The sequence below is a fragment of the Xiphophorus maculatus genome, chromosome 1 (genome assembly GCF_002775205.1).
Source record: "Xiphophorus maculatus strain JP 163 A chromosome 1, X_maculatus-5.0-male, whole genome shotgun sequence".
Lineage (NCBI taxonomy): Eukaryota > Metazoa > Chordata > Actinopteri > Cyprinodontiformes > Poeciliidae > Xiphophorus > Xiphophorus maculatus.
Window position 1 is genome coordinate 7,508,846 of NC_036443.1, and position 18,271 is coordinate 7,527,116.

The 18,271-nt window shown below is 38.5% G+C and overlaps 2 protein-coding genes across 4 annotated transcripts in view; both read right to left on the reverse strand.

Annotated features, from left to right (window-relative positions):
- The window catches only part of spen (spen family transcriptional repressor), a 29,029-nt gene extending 25,994 nt beyond the window's left edge, over positions 1-3,035 (reverse strand). The window contains exon 1 of the mRNA XM_023333738.1: positions 2,551-3,035. Coding sequence (XP_023189506.1) covers positions 2,551-2,633 — 83 coding nt within the window. The 5' untranslated portion in view covers positions 2,634-3,035. The remainder of the gene's footprint in view (positions 1-2,550) is intronic.
- A 5,475-nt stretch (positions 3,036-8,510) lies between these two features.
- On the reverse strand, positions 8,511-14,411 carry tmem82 (transmembrane protein 82). Of its 3 annotated transcripts, XM_023333758.1 has the most exons (6): positions 14,143-14,411; positions 12,465-12,534; positions 12,164-12,362; positions 10,053-10,467; positions 9,604-9,791; positions 8,511-8,961 (listed from the first exon to the last, which is right to left on the reverse strand). In XM_023333758.1, the coding sequence occupies exons 1-6, from the start codon at positions 14,234-14,236 to the stop codon at positions 8,881-8,883; spliced, it is 1,047 nt and encodes a 348-aa protein (XP_023189526.1). In that variant the 5' UTR covers positions 14,237-14,411; the 3' UTR covers positions 8,511-8,880. The 3 variants fall into 3 exon arrangements, with proteins under 3 accessions (XP_023189526.1, XP_023189515.1, XP_023189537.1); XM_023333747.1 differs by lacking the exon at positions 8,511-8,961 and having other exon boundaries at positions 9,385-9,791; XM_023333769.1 differs by lacking the exons at positions 8,511-8,961; positions 14,143-14,411 and having other exon boundaries at positions 9,385-9,791; positions 12,164-12,378; positions 12,465-12,536.
- Between the last annotated feature and the right edge of the window lie 3,860 nt (positions 14,412-18,271).

An 18,271-nucleotide genomic window follows, 5' to 3' on the forward strand; every position in this document is an offset into this window, starting at 1 on the left:
CTTCTTTAATTTCTACATCGGGGCTATATGTTTGTTTGTTTTTTTTGTCAGCAGAACATTTTCCAAACATCTAAATTTGGCTTTCTCATGAGAAAAAATTACACACATCTTATTTCAGCCAGCTGATGGCAATGTGCAGAAATAGGTGGGAGAAAGGTAGCTTTATACTCTATATAGTCAGAGAAAATTCTGGTGACTGTTTTTCTGACTCCTTAATAAAATGACTCTAACATTTGTAAAGGTTGCAATGTGGGTTTTTTTGGCCTTATCTTGTAGCTTTGCAGCTATAACATTTTAAAAACCGCGGTATGACTAAACACCGGTATCCGGACCATGCCTAGAAAATATACCGGCGGAACAGCATCTAGTCCACGACTTGCCTTTAATAAAACTATGAATGATATTTGTCATTCAAATATCAAACCTATTAAATTTGCACGCCCAAGCAATTACAAAGCTTGGTGTCTCTTTCTTGGACTGGAGTAAACACAAGCGCGTTTTTTTTTTTTTTTTTTTTTTTTGCTGTTTGACACAGGGTACCTCTAAATTTATTGGCATCCCGATTCCCAAACACCGAACAGCCCCCGACGCCATTTTAGAAAAGCTTTTCACACTGCTTACTCATTCTGCCGTCCCCCATCTTCAATTACTTCTATCACACACACACACACACTGGGCTGTCATGCACCTGCATACCCCAACTACCTCTGGGTTAACGCAGGGGCTGAGGCATAGGCTCGCTGAAAATGACTCGCCAGCACCGTTCCCCCCCCCCCCCACACACACACACACACACACACTCTCTGCTGCTGCAGTACCAGCCTGCCAGTCACCACCATCCCCCCTCAACACACACACACACACAAAAAAACCCATCATTACGCACATCATATCAAGGGATTATGTAAATAAAACGGCATATAGAGAGGAAGCCCATTACAGCGCGGTCTGCGGAGCAGCATCAATCAGACATAAAGCTTCTCCTTTTCTGTCCCCTAAACTGCATCAAACCAGTACGAAAACAAAAGCCATCGACAGCAGCAGATTATTGCATTGATTTGATAGGAATGCATTTCATGTTTTGGTACATTGTTTCTCTCTCTCTCTCTCTCTCTCTGTTTTTTTTTTTTTTGTTTGTTTGTTTGTTTAGGTTAGCCCATATGTCGACGTTTTTATGGCTTTCATCCGATATGGCGGCGTCTGTGAAGTGAAAACGAAACGCCACGTTAAGTTTTTTTCTTTCTTTTTTTTTTTTTTTTTTTTTTGAGCTGTCTGGTTTCTAACAAATGCACGGAGGAGCGGGGCTGCTATTTCCTTGACAGCGCCGAAAAGAGAAGCGAATGCGCACAGACAGACCGCGATATCCCACAGACACACTCAGCCCCAAATTAACATTATTATTATTATTATTATTATTATTATTATTATTATTATTATTATTGTTATTTTCCAGTCCAGAAAGAGACAGCAAAGAGCTAAAACGTTGATAAATGCTTGATAGGTGTTTCTCATCCGCTTTGAAGCCGAACATTGCAGCGAGAAGAAGAAGAAGAAGAAACGGGCTAATTTAAGAAATTATGGATCTGATGTGGTTTGAGTCGCAACACCCTGCCGGCTGTGCAAGTCAGCAGCAGCCGGGAAGAAACGCGGTTTTCATGGGAGGGGGGGGAGGCGAAGGAGAAGTAGGGGGGGTGGGGGCGACCTTTTTTTTTTTCTGCGCACGAAAGTAAACACAAGTAGCCTGCCACAGACTGTGTGCTCCAGCGCTGCACATCAGCGGCACGGCATCACCGCTCAGCCACAGCCGGGGTGGGTGCAACAAAGCTGCGGCGTGAACGGCGCGTCACTTCTGGGGGGAGGGGGGGGGGGGGGGGGGGGGGGGGGATGGAGAGAGCAGGGAGAGGTTGTAGACGGATACTGTGGACTCCGAAAGATTTATAGTGCTAATCAAGCACACTTTGTGCAAAAAAATAAATAAATAAATAAACAAATTAAATTAAAAAGAAATATCTGGTTGGGAAACAATGTCTGAGATGGACAAAGTCAAGCCAAAACCTCCGAACCACCAAGATCCAGGCTGTAAAATGCATTGCTCTCTCCAGCCCCCCTCCGGGAAGGCTGGGGTTTGTTTACATTGCCCTACTGTGTCTTCCTCTGCGGTGATCGGGAGCAAAGGTGGGCTGCACCGAAGCCCAGCCTGTAACCCGATGGAAACGTGCACCCAGCCCGACGTGAAGGGGAGGCAAGTTATAGCAGGCAATAAGTGGAGTGGCTGTGTCCATATGTCTGCGAGCCGAGTGGATGAGTCTCCGCTGAAAACGCAGGGAGCTGACAGCACAGCTGCCAAATGGGACTGAGCTACAGGGGGAAACCTCCTGCTTCATCCCGACTTCGCTTACAAATATGTCACAGCACAGACTATGAGATGCTGGCAGTGCATAATAATAATAATAATAATAATAATAATAATAATAATAATAATAATAATAATAATAATAATAATAATAATGAAAAGAAATGTACACATATCCTAATAATATTCGTACTCACCGTTTGAAGTGCTCAATAATTTTCTCCTCTCGTACATTTTCGGGTAAATTTCCCACCCATAAATGTCTGGTTTCCCGGACCATACTGTGTGCTCCTGCTCCCCGATCATACAGATGAGTTTGCTGTGTCAGTTTCTCCCCGTGCAAAATACAAAAGACCTGCAGAATAAAAGCCGGGCGAGAAAAGGACCGTAGCCTGCTTGACTGGCCGTTGTGACCCAATGTAAACCATTAGGCTGGATCCCCCTGCACGCTGTTTGATACTCTCCTCGCTGTTAAGCGGCGCGAGCTTGCTCTCTCCCCGCGCGAACGCGCCCCGGTTCTGTTCCCGTGACTAGGCGCGTCCCTGACACCACGCGACCTCTGGGTGTCGAAAGAAAGCATGTAGCTTCCTAAAAAGATGCAGCAACTTCGCTTGTAAAGGAGAGGCACACCGCGCAGGCGTGGCTTTGTGTGTGAACTTCTTTTCTTTTTTCTTTTTTTTTTTTTTCTTTTTCCTTCTTCCCGATGAGATAGTTCTGTGCCCGTGCGCATGCGCGAGAAAACCCCTGGTTGAGCGATGGTGCTTTGACATCTGAGAAGCTCGCAGGAGGATCCCATCACTGCCTGTTAAATACAGTAAGGCGAGGCGGTTTGAATACAAAGCAAACGAGACTATGTTTGAAATTTGTAGGATGATGGTTTTATTTTTTTTTTTTTAAATCGAGTTCGGTTTATGCTTATCGGTGCACAAAACATACCTCCAGAGTGTTTGATTGCGCAATATCCGCACATATTGCAGACAGTCTAACTCCATGTTTAGCGCAGACATGTGTCTGTCATTTGCCATTAAAGGCGAAGACAAAGCATCTCTTGTTTAAGCTGTGATTGATCCAATTTTAATGGGTGGACCTGCAGCTGATGACCACAAACCAAAGCTCTACATGTTAGTATAATCTGAATAATCACGTTTGAAATAAAGCACAAGCAATTCGCAAATGTCCATCTACAAAACACAGAGAAACCGTTGCGACACACATTTTCTTTCCTGGCAACTTTGAAGCAGTATTAGGGGAATTTGGTTTCCTTACGTTGCTGGGGGTAAATTTGCTGTACAACAGGGGAACAATCCCATATTTCACATGAATTGGCAAGATGAGCAGAATATGGTTTAGGCAACACAGAGGACTGGACACTTGACCATCCTTTCATGAGAATATTTGTAAAGCCAGTGACGGATGTTGGATGAGATGGCTGTCTCCAATCTGATTCATCCCTGAGGTGCTCTGTCAAGTTGAGTTCAGGGCTCGGAGCAGACCAGTCTAGTTCCTCAACACCAAATTCAAAACATTTACTTGTACGCTGAAGCATGAAGACTCCCTGTAACTGAGGGGCCCCCACAATCCCTTCTGTACTCAACTTTCCTGACTCTGTTGTGTCAAGTGTTGCTTTCCTGCCAGCTCCCAAACCCCGACTTATCCAATGGATTGTCAGACAGAAAGTCATGCTTTGTCTCTCCATAAAACATGTCTCCACTTCAGTCGAAGCATTTTTTTTAAATAACTGCATCTAGTTGCATTGCACTTGTAAGGCTTGGATCTCGCTGCTCAGCCATGGAAACTCACAAATTCTACTATTCTTGCGCTGCTCTTCAGGTATAATGAGGTTTTGAGGCTTGAAGGCCTTTGAACTTGTTCCTCAGTGGCCATGTGACTTAGCATGTCAGGGCTGAGTTGTCATTGTTCCCAATGGCTTCCAGTTGTGTGTGGCATTTTTAGCTCTGAGGAAATTTTACAACCGGACTTGTTGCACTTATTGCATCCTATCATATTACAAAGCTGGAACTTCACTGAGCTTCTGAGAGCTTTTAGTCAGAGGTTTGTCTTAGGAAACAAAAGACTTTGATCATTCGTTACCACAGCATGTTAACAGTTTCTAATTTTCTGACGCAAATTGACTGACGTCTGCAACAAGTTATGAATCTAATTTCGTCTCAGCAGATAAGCTTCTAAAAAGTAACTTGAGTTGATTAAAACACTTGTAAACTACGGTGTGGTTTTCAAGGTGGTGATCAGGACCTCTCCTTGGGTCTGAAGACTCCAAGCTGGGAGTCTTGAGATAATATCCAAAAATCAAGGTAAATACAATACAATCTTTTTTTTGTTTGTTTTTGAAAATGGTAAAAAAGTGTTTCACACGGTAAATTGGTTTGTCTTTTCGTCAATTTCTACCCTGATTTTGAACCCATCTGTTTCATCAGTTCCTGCTTTTATTTGGCACTGATTAACAAATCAGTTTGTACCAGTGTAGCAGTTTGTTTATTCATTTTCGAGGTTTTTTTTTATTATGAAGTTAGTCATTAGAATTCAAAAACATTCACAAGTATTTTGATGCATTACTGTTTCGATTTACTTTAGTTCTGATCCAGAGTTAAACTAGTTGACTTTGGCAAATACTATAGATTATGACTTCTTATTAAATTAAACTATTTTTTTTAACCCACCGTTAGTCAAGGATAATTACTAAGGTCATAAACACACATTTCCTTAGAGAAGACTATGAATCTAAAATACAAAAATTACTTCCTCATACCAAAGTCGCTTGGCAACCAGGAATTGCTGTGCTGGTATGAGATTGATTTAAATGTTATGCCTTGAAAAGCCATGTATGACCTACAAAGGGGAAAAATAACAAGCATCCATTGGGATTATAACCATTTTTTTTTTATCTCACTGGCAGATTGTCACCCTAAGCAATGGTGGAGGTTGAAAGTCTGTCATTGTTATTTTGTGGGTTTCAAACAAAAAGGTTTTGGACTCTGGATTATAACTAAATTAAAAGTTGACGTGGGTAAAAACCTTTGGCATCACATGGCAAAAATGCCATAAGATATAATTTGCTTTGATTAGATGCTGTAGTCATATTTTAAGAGCTAAATCAATTGAAAATATTTCATTACTTCCACAAGGAAATGAACCAACCCCAACAGAACCACACAGTAAAATGAAAAACAGATGTAATGTAACATGTTCGGAAATGAAATAAATTTGTAGGTGAGATTTGATCATTTATGACTCACCGTCTCCCTAATTAGTCAAAACAATCAATTATAAGGAAAAAGAAATTGCTACTATTGCTAGGTACATGTTTTTGTTTGTTTTTTACACTTATTTCACGGAAGTAGGCTTGCGCAAAATGGTGCTGAGGTGAACTAACCCAGAGATATACGAAATGACAGTATTCACCGTAGGATAAACTCTTGACATTGAAATATGAATCCCCCTTTTACCCGGCTCGTCTTGTTCACATATAGTATGTGTGACCTAATTAATAATATGTGTTGCGGAATAAGTGAGAAAGTAACAGGCTGGTGTTTGCTACAGCATTTCTGACGCCTTAACAGTTGAGCTATTACTGCTGTAACGTCAATGCATTGTGCAGATACGGGGTAGTCATAGTACTGAATAATGCTTAAGCTCATCTGACCTGCAAGTGGAGGCAGTCACAGTTCACAGACATTTAGGAGAAGTGATGCAAACAGAACATGTCGTTCTAGTCCACCACATTGTTGCCGCCCGTCTGACTCCTCCTCAACAGAAGGAGGCTTTTTAAAAATGCTACCTGGGAGGCATTTTGCTGCCTGTGTTTAGTCAGCACAAACAAAGAAAAGCAGGCAACCATCTCATAACAGGCTAATCTTTTTATTCAACATTAGTACCAAAAACCTTAAAATGCCTGTGAGACTGCCTCTACTGAACATTCAGAGGGTACAACACAATTGATAAAGATAACGGTGAGGCTTTTCAAAGGTCCAAGCAATGGACCTTAGGTCTATAATAGTATATGTAAAATCAAATGGTCACGATTATTAAGTTCTGAATATGTAATATCTAAATGTCTGATATTGGAGTTTTGGGTGGGTGGGAGGGACGGACAGATGGATGGTTTTAGGCAATGGGGCTGGTTAAAAATACGGAAATACAAAAATATTTCATCATCTCCTTTTTTTTTCTCCGAACTTTTCCAGAAATGGACTATTTTCCAGGCTGCTAGGCATGCCGCAAAACTGACTTGTGGGAATGACCACAAATTGGGAGAGTTGTTTAATTTCCTTGAGACCAGTGTTCAAACCAGAATTTATGCATAACAGAAGATAAAATGATTTGTAACAGATCAGTCCTAAGAAGTGATGCACACAATAAACAAAGGAGTTGATTTTCACAAAGAGATAAATTACGCAAATTTATTTTCAGCGGGGCAGAAGTTCTAATTAAAAGACACATTGAAACAATTTGGAGGATGGGATGTTGACCAAATATTTTGTATGCACATAAGACTTGATATGTGGAAAATGCCTCTTTTTAAAAAAGTATTACTGTAAAAAAAGCATGTGTACAACACAATAAATTTGACCAAATTCATTATAACCAGGCCGTTTTGTTGTGTTTATTTATTTGCCCCAGTTATACAACACAAAAATGCCCTGCAAGACAAATAAAGCTTGGAGGGGGCTATTAAATAAGGAATTCTGACCAGGTCTGAGCTGTTTTTAGCTAATAAGTAACAGAATAATCTCTGTGTCCAACGGTCTACAGTAATGGAGGTCAGAAGCTATAATATAATGTAATGTATTTTCCTTTATATACAAATAATAAAGTGTTTATTCTATTTTCTCAATAGATTTTTTATCATTTTAATCAAAAATGCCCCCATCTGTCTAAATTATCACCTTACTTTCACGTAAGTGCATCGTGCCTAGAGCTCAGTCCAGGCTTGTATGTAACATTTTTATGCAGAGGTGTTTTGAAAAAGCTCTGTCTCCATGGCACCACATCTTTCTGCTTTTGTTACTATATTAAGCCTATGAAAGCGTTGTGCGCATGCGCCCCGCGTGCCTATCAGAGGCCTCCTGAACAGTCTGGAACTCTCGGGAGGAGGCGTCAAGAATCTCTCAGTCACTCCAGCACCCTCACTGCAGTCGGCTGCGTTCGGATACCGTCTTTCTCAAACCTCCTGAATCCGTCCTGATGTGGAACTTTATATCATTATAAATCCATTAAACCCATGGGAGTACAATTTACTATTTTGGTGGATCGACCAGACACCAAAACGCAAATGTCGTCATCTGTGGTTCTCAGACTTGGATTACTATGGATACTGGACCGTCAGGCTCATATTGTTCCCCTTGTAAATTTTTTTGAGAAGGAACTGGAGTGATATATCAGAAACCCTCTCTTGGAATATGTCTCTTATCTGTCCTCAGCTCTAAATAAAGAAGTCTTCATACCGACGACAAAATGTGGATTTCATTCGATGTGGGTGTCAGAACATAAATCACGAAAAGACGACAAGCTTTAAAACGTGTTGCAAAGACGAGAACGAAACCTTAATGTGTGTTGGGTGTTAAAACAATGTTTGGTGAAACTAGCCAAAGAAAATGTGGATTCATTACTGTGAAAATACGTACAAAGTCCACACAAAAAAAAAATCAACAAAGCCTCCAGGGGCCTAGGTCTTTGTTCTACGCCATTTTGTGAGACTAACAGTAGTAATGGTTTCGTCAGCCATTTTGCCCTTACGTTTCAATAAAATAATGTGAAGTAACCGTCAAAATAACGCAGTTAGCAAGCGACGCTGACAACTGTTGTAAAATACATCAAAAAATGACAGTAATAGAGATAGCAAGTTAGATAAGCTGGTGTCTAAAACGATCAATTAAAAGGCAATCGACGTCTGTGCCCAGCTGAGGTTTCCGTTTACCTCTTTTTATTCAGTTAACTTACTGGCTAAACGAGCAGGTTATCCTGACAGCGAAGGTGACATGAAAAATGAGTCCACGATGGGTTTATAGGCTCTCAGTCTCATAGGAAGTGCTATTGGAGTGTGCAGTTTTAAAAGTTTTCTTTTCCTTTGTTTTACTGGATACCTTTGAATACAAATGTTTCCACTAATGAAAAATAACAGGGAAAAAACGGACAATAATGGCTTTTACATAGAAATCTGGTTTATATTTTTTATACAAGCCAAAATACAATTCAGACTAATATTTAAGCAAAAAAAAAAAAGTAAAAATATACAGGGCTCTTTAGTTACAAGGTCACCCATATTCCCAGAACTGAGTTTTTTTCCAATTAACCATATTTTCAGGTATTATGTCAAATTTCTGACTTCATTCATAAAAATTGTAAGTGTAGTAGGTAGTAGTGATCTATTGTCACTTCTGCGGAGCAACTGCATTAAATAACATGGGAGGAATTTTATGACAAATTGCAGTACAATAACAGTACAGGTCTAAGTAAACATTGCAAAAATCTTATGTTTACATATTATGACCTCTTGAGAATAGTCCATGCTATCTCGGATGCTGCTTCGCGTGTGTTTGTGATGTTTGTCGACGATCTCTTCTTGCATAGTTTATAAAATCCTCTTCGTCCTGTGTGACAGAAAAAAAAATGCATGAATAACTTCCAGAGACAGAGTATTTGCCATTGAGCCATAACATTATGACTATTGACAGGTAACAGCACACACAGCGCAATGCTTTTATTCAGAAAAATGTGTCACTGTCACCACAAATATTATGTTACTTTGAAATTCTGTGAAAAGTTGATTGCATTAAAATAAAAGAAATATATTACAGCAGTAATCTAATAGAATACTGATGAGGTATTGGCCAGTATAAGATTCTGATAAGTGGGAGTACAAGTACCACCGTTTCATGACAAAAGGGTTTTTATTTAAAACACAAAGGTGCTAAACGCCTTTAATGGTCAAAGCATTTGCAGCTGATCATAATGTTATTTTTCATGTGTTCTGTTAATATCAGGCAGTGTTTTAAAAGCCTAGTTATTACAGCAAGATGATATCTGTGAAAAGAGAAGTAGGCTTGTTTTTTGGGGTTTTTTTTTTTACACAAGTTAGAGACTTCTCTGACCTAAATCTGTCGTAGGGGTTCCTAAACTGTTCCCCTCCTGGGATAAAAGTTTAAGAAGTTCTTTTTCTCTCTGGGATGCAGTTTGATAAGCACATTTGGTATTCTGCCCCAGTTTAGTGGTCTCCAGAGAAACCGACTGACCTGCGAGGATGCTGCATCCAGCAGATCCATGTTTGGGATGAGACAGCTGGCCTCACCGAGGAAACACATTAGGATGTGGAAAACATCGGCCCAGCGTCCCACAGTCAGCATCAGGACCATCAAACCCCCGAGACGCACGACAACTGCATTGAGGACAACCTGGCTGCTCGGCAGACGATGCTGTTCTTCTGTAGGGTTGAGAGATTTAAAATGGGACATGAACAGGAATGGTTGGGTGTACTCAGCTGCCAAAACATCAAATTGTTTTTATTACTAATGAATAAATGATGGCTTTTTCTCTTATTACAACTTAAACTCTAATAAGTTGAAGTCCGGGAGTGTATTTCTACACAAAAGACATGTTTGCGTCATCTTAAACACGGAACGAAGCAGTGGCTTCATCGGATACCCTCTAATGGAGAGCTTGAAGCGTTTGACAGGATCCTCACCCTGCATGTACACCACCAACAATGTGTAGCAGATAGTCAGCGGTGTCCAGAACCTCAAGGCCTCGGTTGCAGAGAGAAACTGTTGGTTGATGATCGATACGGCTGCCAGCACGGCCACAAAAAAGGCAATGGTCATAGTCCTGCAAATCATGGGCTGCAGATAGCAGCCTGATGTGAGCAGGCTGATGCAAATGCCGCAGTAGCGCTGGGAGCTGTGCAGCTTATACAGAGCAATGACATGATGCAGTAGGGCTGCTGCCTTTTTTGCCAGATACCAACTGAGAGCTGCTGCCAGGAGAAGGCACAGCCAGCGCTGGGATGCCCCCTCGTGGAGAAAGTGCAAACTGCAGCTGATGGCACAGCCCAAGGAGAACTGGCTTTGCACTAGCAGCTGCTGCAGAAACTTCCTGGTTTCCTAGGAAGGGAAGAGAAGATGTGACGGATCAACTATACCACACAATAGGGAGTGGTAAATAGGTGTGAAATTATGAAACAGCGAAATAAACTAAATTAAAGACATCACTGGTATATTTGTATTTGTTGGGCTATGAGAACTAAAAGCTTTATCACAAAATTTTGTGGTACAATTCTGATAACGAATGATAAAAGTCACAATAATAGCTATTCATTACCTATTTTCTAGGTCATTGTATGACTATGTCTGCATGGCAGAGCAATCAGAACCCCACAAACACAGATCATACCCACTTGTAATGCTCTTCCTTAGGACATGAGACATATAAAAAAAAGTGTTACACATATGTATTGATGCTCTCATTGACAACACAGACAGTTTTGGGGGGGGGTGTTTAAACATCATTAACTGGAATTTATAGTGACAAGAATAAAGCAAACTTCTTATCATGATAGAAATTTATCATCATAAATGATAAACGCTACGATAAATGCCCAAGCCTATATTGGTGTAACTATTAAGTTAAAAGATATCAAGTTAAACAATTAGGCGACTTAGACATGGCTACAGTTTTACTTGTACTTAACAAAATGTTTAATTCCGTCTTATAAATAAACATATGATATTAAAGATATACAAAAATTTGGTCACCGTCTTTGAGCTCTAGTTTGCACTACATATTTTCTGAAATGCAATCTGTTCTTTACGTAAGAGTATATTTTATTGAGATTTTAAGTGAAAGACCAACACAAAATAGCGTGTTCTGACTTTTACAAAAGTCCAAACCACCGTTAAAAGAAAACCTTATGAAGTTCTAATTACACTTTCCTATAATTTTAGGAGACAAAGTATACCTACTTAGGTAAAATTAAAATTCTTGTTGAACTGAAATTCAGTCCTCTAGTAAAATGCTACGTGTTCCATGAGGTTTTGTTCAACATGGATGAGGGAGGTGGACAGATAGAGCTCTTTCAATTGATGAGAAGAGAATGGATGTTGACAGATGAACATCTGACTTGGTCAGAGCTAACCAAGTCAGACTGGAGACTTGGTTAGAGGTATTTTGAAGAGCAAACCAACATGAGTAAATGTTCACTCTCTAGATGTGCCACGCTGGTTGGGAGATACTCTAAAAACCTCCGTCACATTGTGGTTCTGCAAAAGAGTGGCCCATTTTGTGGCTGAATATAAAATAAAATGTACAACGCACAATTCAGATTTTTATTTGTAAAAAGAACATATAACTAATTTACACTTTAGCAGTTATGAACAACTTTGTGTTGGTCTATCTCATAAAACTTTGACAAAATACATTCAATTTGTCCACAACAAAAAAGAAAGTTAAAAAGAAGTAAAGTTTGTTGGTTTATTTTCTTTAAAATGTGACAATAACTAATGAGGCATGAAACAACAGCGCATAACTGCAGAAGTCAGTCTCTGCCTGCTCCAACATGCCTGATTTAAGGAAATTAAAACCTGGTTGTCAGCAAAACCTGGTTTGGTTAGCAGGGAAGCGTGTATAACACGAAGCAAAGATCAGAGCTGGAAAAACTGTCACGATGGTTTGGCCGTGCAAGAGGCATACCAAGGATCCCAAAACACCTTGTCAAACAAAGCTGACAAGCTTTGTGGACCAAACACAATCCAGGTTTGACAGGCGTCACTTGATCCTGCCACTATACTGCTGATACCTTACCGATCCAGCTGTAAGCAGGCCAGAGACGGCTCGCAGGCAGAATTCCAGTACCACCAGTGACGCCACACGGGACCCCACAATGGCCAGTATCCCAGTCACAAAGAGAAACTGGACCATTCCAAAAAGTCCATGTTTAGCTCTCATTGGCTTACTGCTTGACCTCCCACTTGATGTGCCTTCATTATTTTTTTCTTTCCAGCTGCAAATGACAGGAACTATCATGTAAAGGACAGAGATAATCCGTAGAAATGTCAATATAGGACTGAAAAACTCTTGCATACATGTCAGACAATTTCCTTACCTCTCCTCTATCAATAGATGTACTCTGAAGAGGGAGCACAGCACAGAAATCCCACATGCTCCCACCAGCCCTGCAAGTCACCAACAATGTCTTTATACAACAAATGTTGGAAAGTAGATTTAGAGATATTTTCATAATGTGTGAGCAAAAACAAAAGTTGAACATCTTAGAATGTGCACATCCTGCTACATCAATTATGGAACTATAAGTATTTTACATGAAGAACATCCTTCTGGCAGTTAAATATGATGGTGGTTGTGTGATGATTTAGGGATTTCTTACTTCAAAACCTGGATGGCTTGTGTCCTGACAATATATGGAAAGCCACTATTCTGTTATGTAGCAGGTCCATAGACCAAAGTGCATGATCCATTTAATTCAATTTATTTATATTGCACCAATTCAGAACAAATGTTACAAGTGAGTGTGTCTCTGAATGGCTTAAAAAAAAGGTTTTAGAGTGGTCTAGTTAAAGTCTGTACTTGCATCTTGTTAAGATGCTGCCACATTACCTCAAAGAGGCAATTATCCCTCAAATCAAAACAACTGTCTAAAGAGAAATAGACTCAATTTCCTCCACAAAGACTAATTTTCAGTTTTCAGTTCTTGATGACAATTAATTGATCCATAACCTGCTGTTAGGTTTTAGGGAGCAACTACTTATTCCACATAGGTCCTTGTTGTTTGGATTTTTTTTTTCTTCCTATTAATCAATTAAACCTCCATTGTGAAAGTTGACTGTATTCACTCAGGTCTATCCATCTTTAAGGATCTGAACATTTCCGGTGTGATAAAAAACTAAATCAGAAGGAACCTGTAAAGGACAAATACAGCACTGTGTCTGTAGCATGTTGCTAAGTGACACTATCTATCAGTCTATCTTAGTCCTGCTCTGTTGCCAACAGAAAAAAAAACATTTGTAGATCACTGGGCTCTTAAAAGTACGGAAGAATCTTTTAATAAATCCTAATAAGATGTCAATAAATTTAACAGAATTCTCTAGTGGAAGCTCATTGTATAAAAAATCTACTTCTGCTAATATCACAAATGACATTTTTGAACATCAGTGTTAAAGTAGAAAGTAGAAGAGATGTTAAAGATATTTCAAATTAAACATATCGAAAATTAAAGATATCTAAAATTACTATACAAACATTTAAGATCGTCTCAATAATGTACGCGTTTGAAAAGAAAACTAGGCTGTTATTCCAATATGTCTCAAAAAGTTCAACCGTCCAATTTAATATTAATGGGCCCATCTGATATTTGTTGGACATATCAAGAATTCAATTCTTCCCAGATAAATCAACATTCTGGATATATTGAAAGCTAAATGTTTATTTATTGATTCTTTTTTTTTTTTGGTTGTTGTTTTTACTTGACAATCAGCGAATCATTTTATGACAAACTGCCTTGCCATATCATAACAGCGTGGACATATTTTTGTCTGTCACTGACAGCAACAGTCAGTCTATAATACCGTTCCCAAAGTACACATATTTATGACATTTAACACTTAATTCAAAGAATTTTGCACCCTTGCTTCTTGAGTCCCTGTTAATGGCAAAACTATAGGCAATCTGCTGCGCCGACCTTCCTTTACACAGACTAGTGACACCCTGTCAAATATTCTTTTATTCCAAAAAATAAAAACAAAATCAGTGAATGAGGAGCTTACCTTGAAGTAAACCAATCAGAGGGTTCATGTCCAGTATCAGCCATCCTGGTAGGAGGTAAGAAGTCGGCAAAAAGGAGGTGAGAAAGGACAACATTTTTTAAAAGTCTTACAGAAATACATGGAGGGTACACTTAATAAATCATTGCACACTCTTGAGTCATGTATTCTGGGCCTCAGATCGGATTTTTTTTTTTTAAAAAAGTGTTGGAGTTGCTGCTTTTTATTTCCTGTTGCCTCGGCGTTGAGCTTTGCTCAACCCAAACCCTGTTCTGTGTCTCGTACCAAAGGTCACCCGAGGGCTGCTGGAGCTGTTTGAGTCAGAACAAGATAATAGAGGTTATTGCACCAGTCCACCAGAAAGATATTTACTTCTCATTAATTTTTCAGACAAAGTTTTACAAAATATTGTATCTTAACCGAAAAGAGAGATGTAACTTCTATCATGAATATAGACTAGCAAAAAACCCTACAAATTACAAAGAAATGCTGCTACTTCCGGCAGGCGCCGGAAGTAAGACCCAAATCGCTTCCCCAGTACGCCTCCCAGGAATAAGGTGGATAGAATGAGAGAAAATGAAAAAATCCCTGAGGTTACAGGGGATAAAAACGACAGAAAATGGAACACAAGGAGCAGAGACAGAGATAAGACAGTGCTTCAGGGGATACAGTTAAAGGATTTGAGGGCTTCAAGAGTCTGTCCAGCTTTGGGATCGGTGGAGGCCTGCATAGATACTGCATAGTGTTGTAATTCAGATAAGAACAGATTAAATTGGGGCTTTTTGCCAGAAAATTTTAATTTATGGATATTAAATTTAATTAGAATTAACAGTAGATTAGATCAAATTGATTCTCATCAGTAGGATGGACATTGTAGAAACCAAAAAGTACATCTGCATAAAACTGAAAAACTATTGAGGATATGAGACTGAATATAATAAACAAAGTCTTTTATTTTGCAGGGTAGCACCGGTGGATAAGTTTGAAGCACACATCACGAAGCTTTGCTGGTAACAAGGTATTTGGAAGATAAGAGTCCAAACCATTTTCCATTTGATATCAGAAACAAACTGTCTCCAGTAGTGGGATGCAAAAGGTGCAGTAGCAATGTTCCTCTGAAATAAGGATCTTATATTCTTGTTTCTAGTGGAAGGTTTAGAGGAGAAACTAATTTTACCCACAGCAGATTCAAAAACAGAACATTGTATATGTACAGCCCTGTCCTCCCCAGAATGAAGATGGCTCTTAAAGAGCAGGAGAACTTCTTTAGGAACGGCGTCCATAACAATAGCAAATTCCCTGGGGAAAACTGGGATACAGTAGGTGGATAAAAACTCAGAGTAAGACTTTAGGTACCCGTCAGAGTTAAGTAATTGTTTAACAAAAATAATAATATTGTTATTAAGCCTGTTAGGGAAAAACATTATTCTACAGAAATGAAGAATTCATCCCAGGTCTTTAGTCAAAACATCTACAGCTACATATTGTTCTAAGTAATTTAAAAGTTCTTTAATTAATTTAACTGTGCATTGAGATAATTTTCCATCTGTGATATTTGGATTTTTTTAATATATAAATTTCTTTGTAGAATGTAGATCTGAAGGTAAACTAGGTCTAATTGCTGGCACAGACGATGAGGTATAGCAGTACTCCTGTTTTTTTTCCTATGTACCTGCATAACGTTATTATAAAACACTGTAGACACGCCTATGTAAAGTGTATTTCATAGACTCTTATTTAACAAATGTGTTCGTCTCTCTTCCTTCTAAATTTATAACGCTGATAATTATCCCTGTCGCGTCTAAAAGTGCATTGATAAAATGTATAGTGAAGGAATCAGTTCATTATTGCTCAACAATTAGCGGCGTTGTGGGAGAAAGTAAGAAAATAAGTTTATTTGCGTGACGTGGCAGAAGCCATTCAAACTGACTAACAGCGCTGAGATGTTTGGACCTATTTAGAGCTGCGTGTCTCGGGTGTCTCGACTCTCTTCCTCTCTATGACGCTGGTTCTTCGGACCATCAACTTACATCGTGGCACTGCGCATGCTCAGAGCGATACCAGAACACGCGTTGTACGCAGCTGACGGCACAGAGTTTGGAAAATCTGACGACGTAGCAATAAATGTTTGTGACGTAGAAGGCTGATAGTTTACAGATCTTCACTGGATTAACTTCCAAGGCTTACTTTCAGCTTGCCAATCACTTGCAAGGAAAGGACTTTTTAAGTAAAATTTAGCTTTACGGTGAGAATGGAAGGAAATCAGGTTTGTGAAGAATTTCATCAGTTTTTTCAACAAAGGTGGTCAATATTTAAACAGGAGAACCAACGATTGAAAGAAGAGTTGTATAATCTAGAACTTCAGGCAGAAGTCAGAGAAACTGAACACCGGAATGAAATAGAGCAACTTACAGACATAATAGCTGAACTGAGACACAAAGTTTCAACATTAACAGCGCTGAAAAATCATCTGATGGAGACTGAAGACGAAATACTTAACAAAGAATCCTCTATGGCAAAGGAAATTGATGGATTAAGAGAAGAGAACAGAAGACTTCAGTTAAAGACAGCAGTATTGATGGTTGAAGCTACGATTTCCAAAAAAATAAAAGAAAGTGCTGAGAAAAAGATTTTGGACTTGGAGGAGAAAAACAGCAAACTAATTGCTCACAAGGCCAAAGACAAACACAAGATAGGAGAAATTTATGAGTTGACAGAATCGCTGAGAGATTCAAACAGAGACTTGAAAATGCAACTTCAATTAATGCAAGAGAAGCACGCTCTTCTAGAAGAAGTTGCAAAAAGTACCAAAGACAAATGTCATGCTGTAGGAGAACATGTAGATCTGCTGATAACACCGAACTCTGAAGTTCAAACCCAACAGCAACCTAAACTCTTAACAGAACAATCAACTCAGACTGAAAATTTGACATCTGAATCTAAACAACACACTATGGAAAAATCAACTCAGACTGAAAATTTGACATCTGAATCTAAACGACACACTATGGAAAAATCAACTCAAACTAAACATTTGACATCTGAATCTAAACGACACACAATGGAAACATTTACACAGACTGAAGCTGCAACTTATAGACAAAAAAGCAAAGATAGGCAGGGAAAGAAATCAACTACTACTCGAGCTGCAACTTTGGTAATTGAACCTAAGAAACCCAAATCTGTCGCTGACAAATCAACACAGTGTGAAACATCTGCTGTGAACTGTAAGAGCTGGTGGAGCACGTGTGGGGATGGGCTTTTATTTGCTGGTAAATGCACACTGATTGGTATTATTCAAGCCGCGGCAACGACAAAGGTTTTTGAAATGGCAAACGATTATTATTTTGAACAGACAGAAGTTCCTACCTAAGGAATAGTTTGTAAGATTGGCTTTCATAGAAGCCAAAGTTGGACTCGGGAGGAGCATTAAGGGGAGGAGACTTGGGGGAATTCGTGACAGTGTCTGTCAATATGACATCCAGCAAATCTGCTGCATTTAAAGACTAAATAATAATAATAAGGGGAGGGGGGGGGGGGGGGGGTATGTTATTTATTTATATATATATAGATATATATATATATATATATATATAGATATATATATATATATATATATATATATATATATATATATATATATATATATATATATATATATATATAAACATATATATATATATACTGTATATATATATATATAAATAAATATAAATATATATATATATATATATATATATATATATATATATATATATATATATATATATATATATATATATATATATATATATGTGTGTGTATATATATATATATATATATATGCACATATATGTTATCACACTTAATTGTCTTTATTAAGTGTGATAAAATATATATATTTTATAAAATATATATATTATATATATATATTTTATATACAGTATATGATTAGGATATCATAGATATCATAAAATATCTATGATGTTGTAATTATTGTGAAGCATTTGTCTCAGTCAGGATTATTATAAATGCTATAAATAAACTTTAGTATACTTTTAGTCTGGTCAAGTCAGTTTGCATATTTTGTTTATGTTTACTTTATGTTTGTATTTTGCATAAAATAGGTCATGTTTGTATTGTTGTCTGCCTT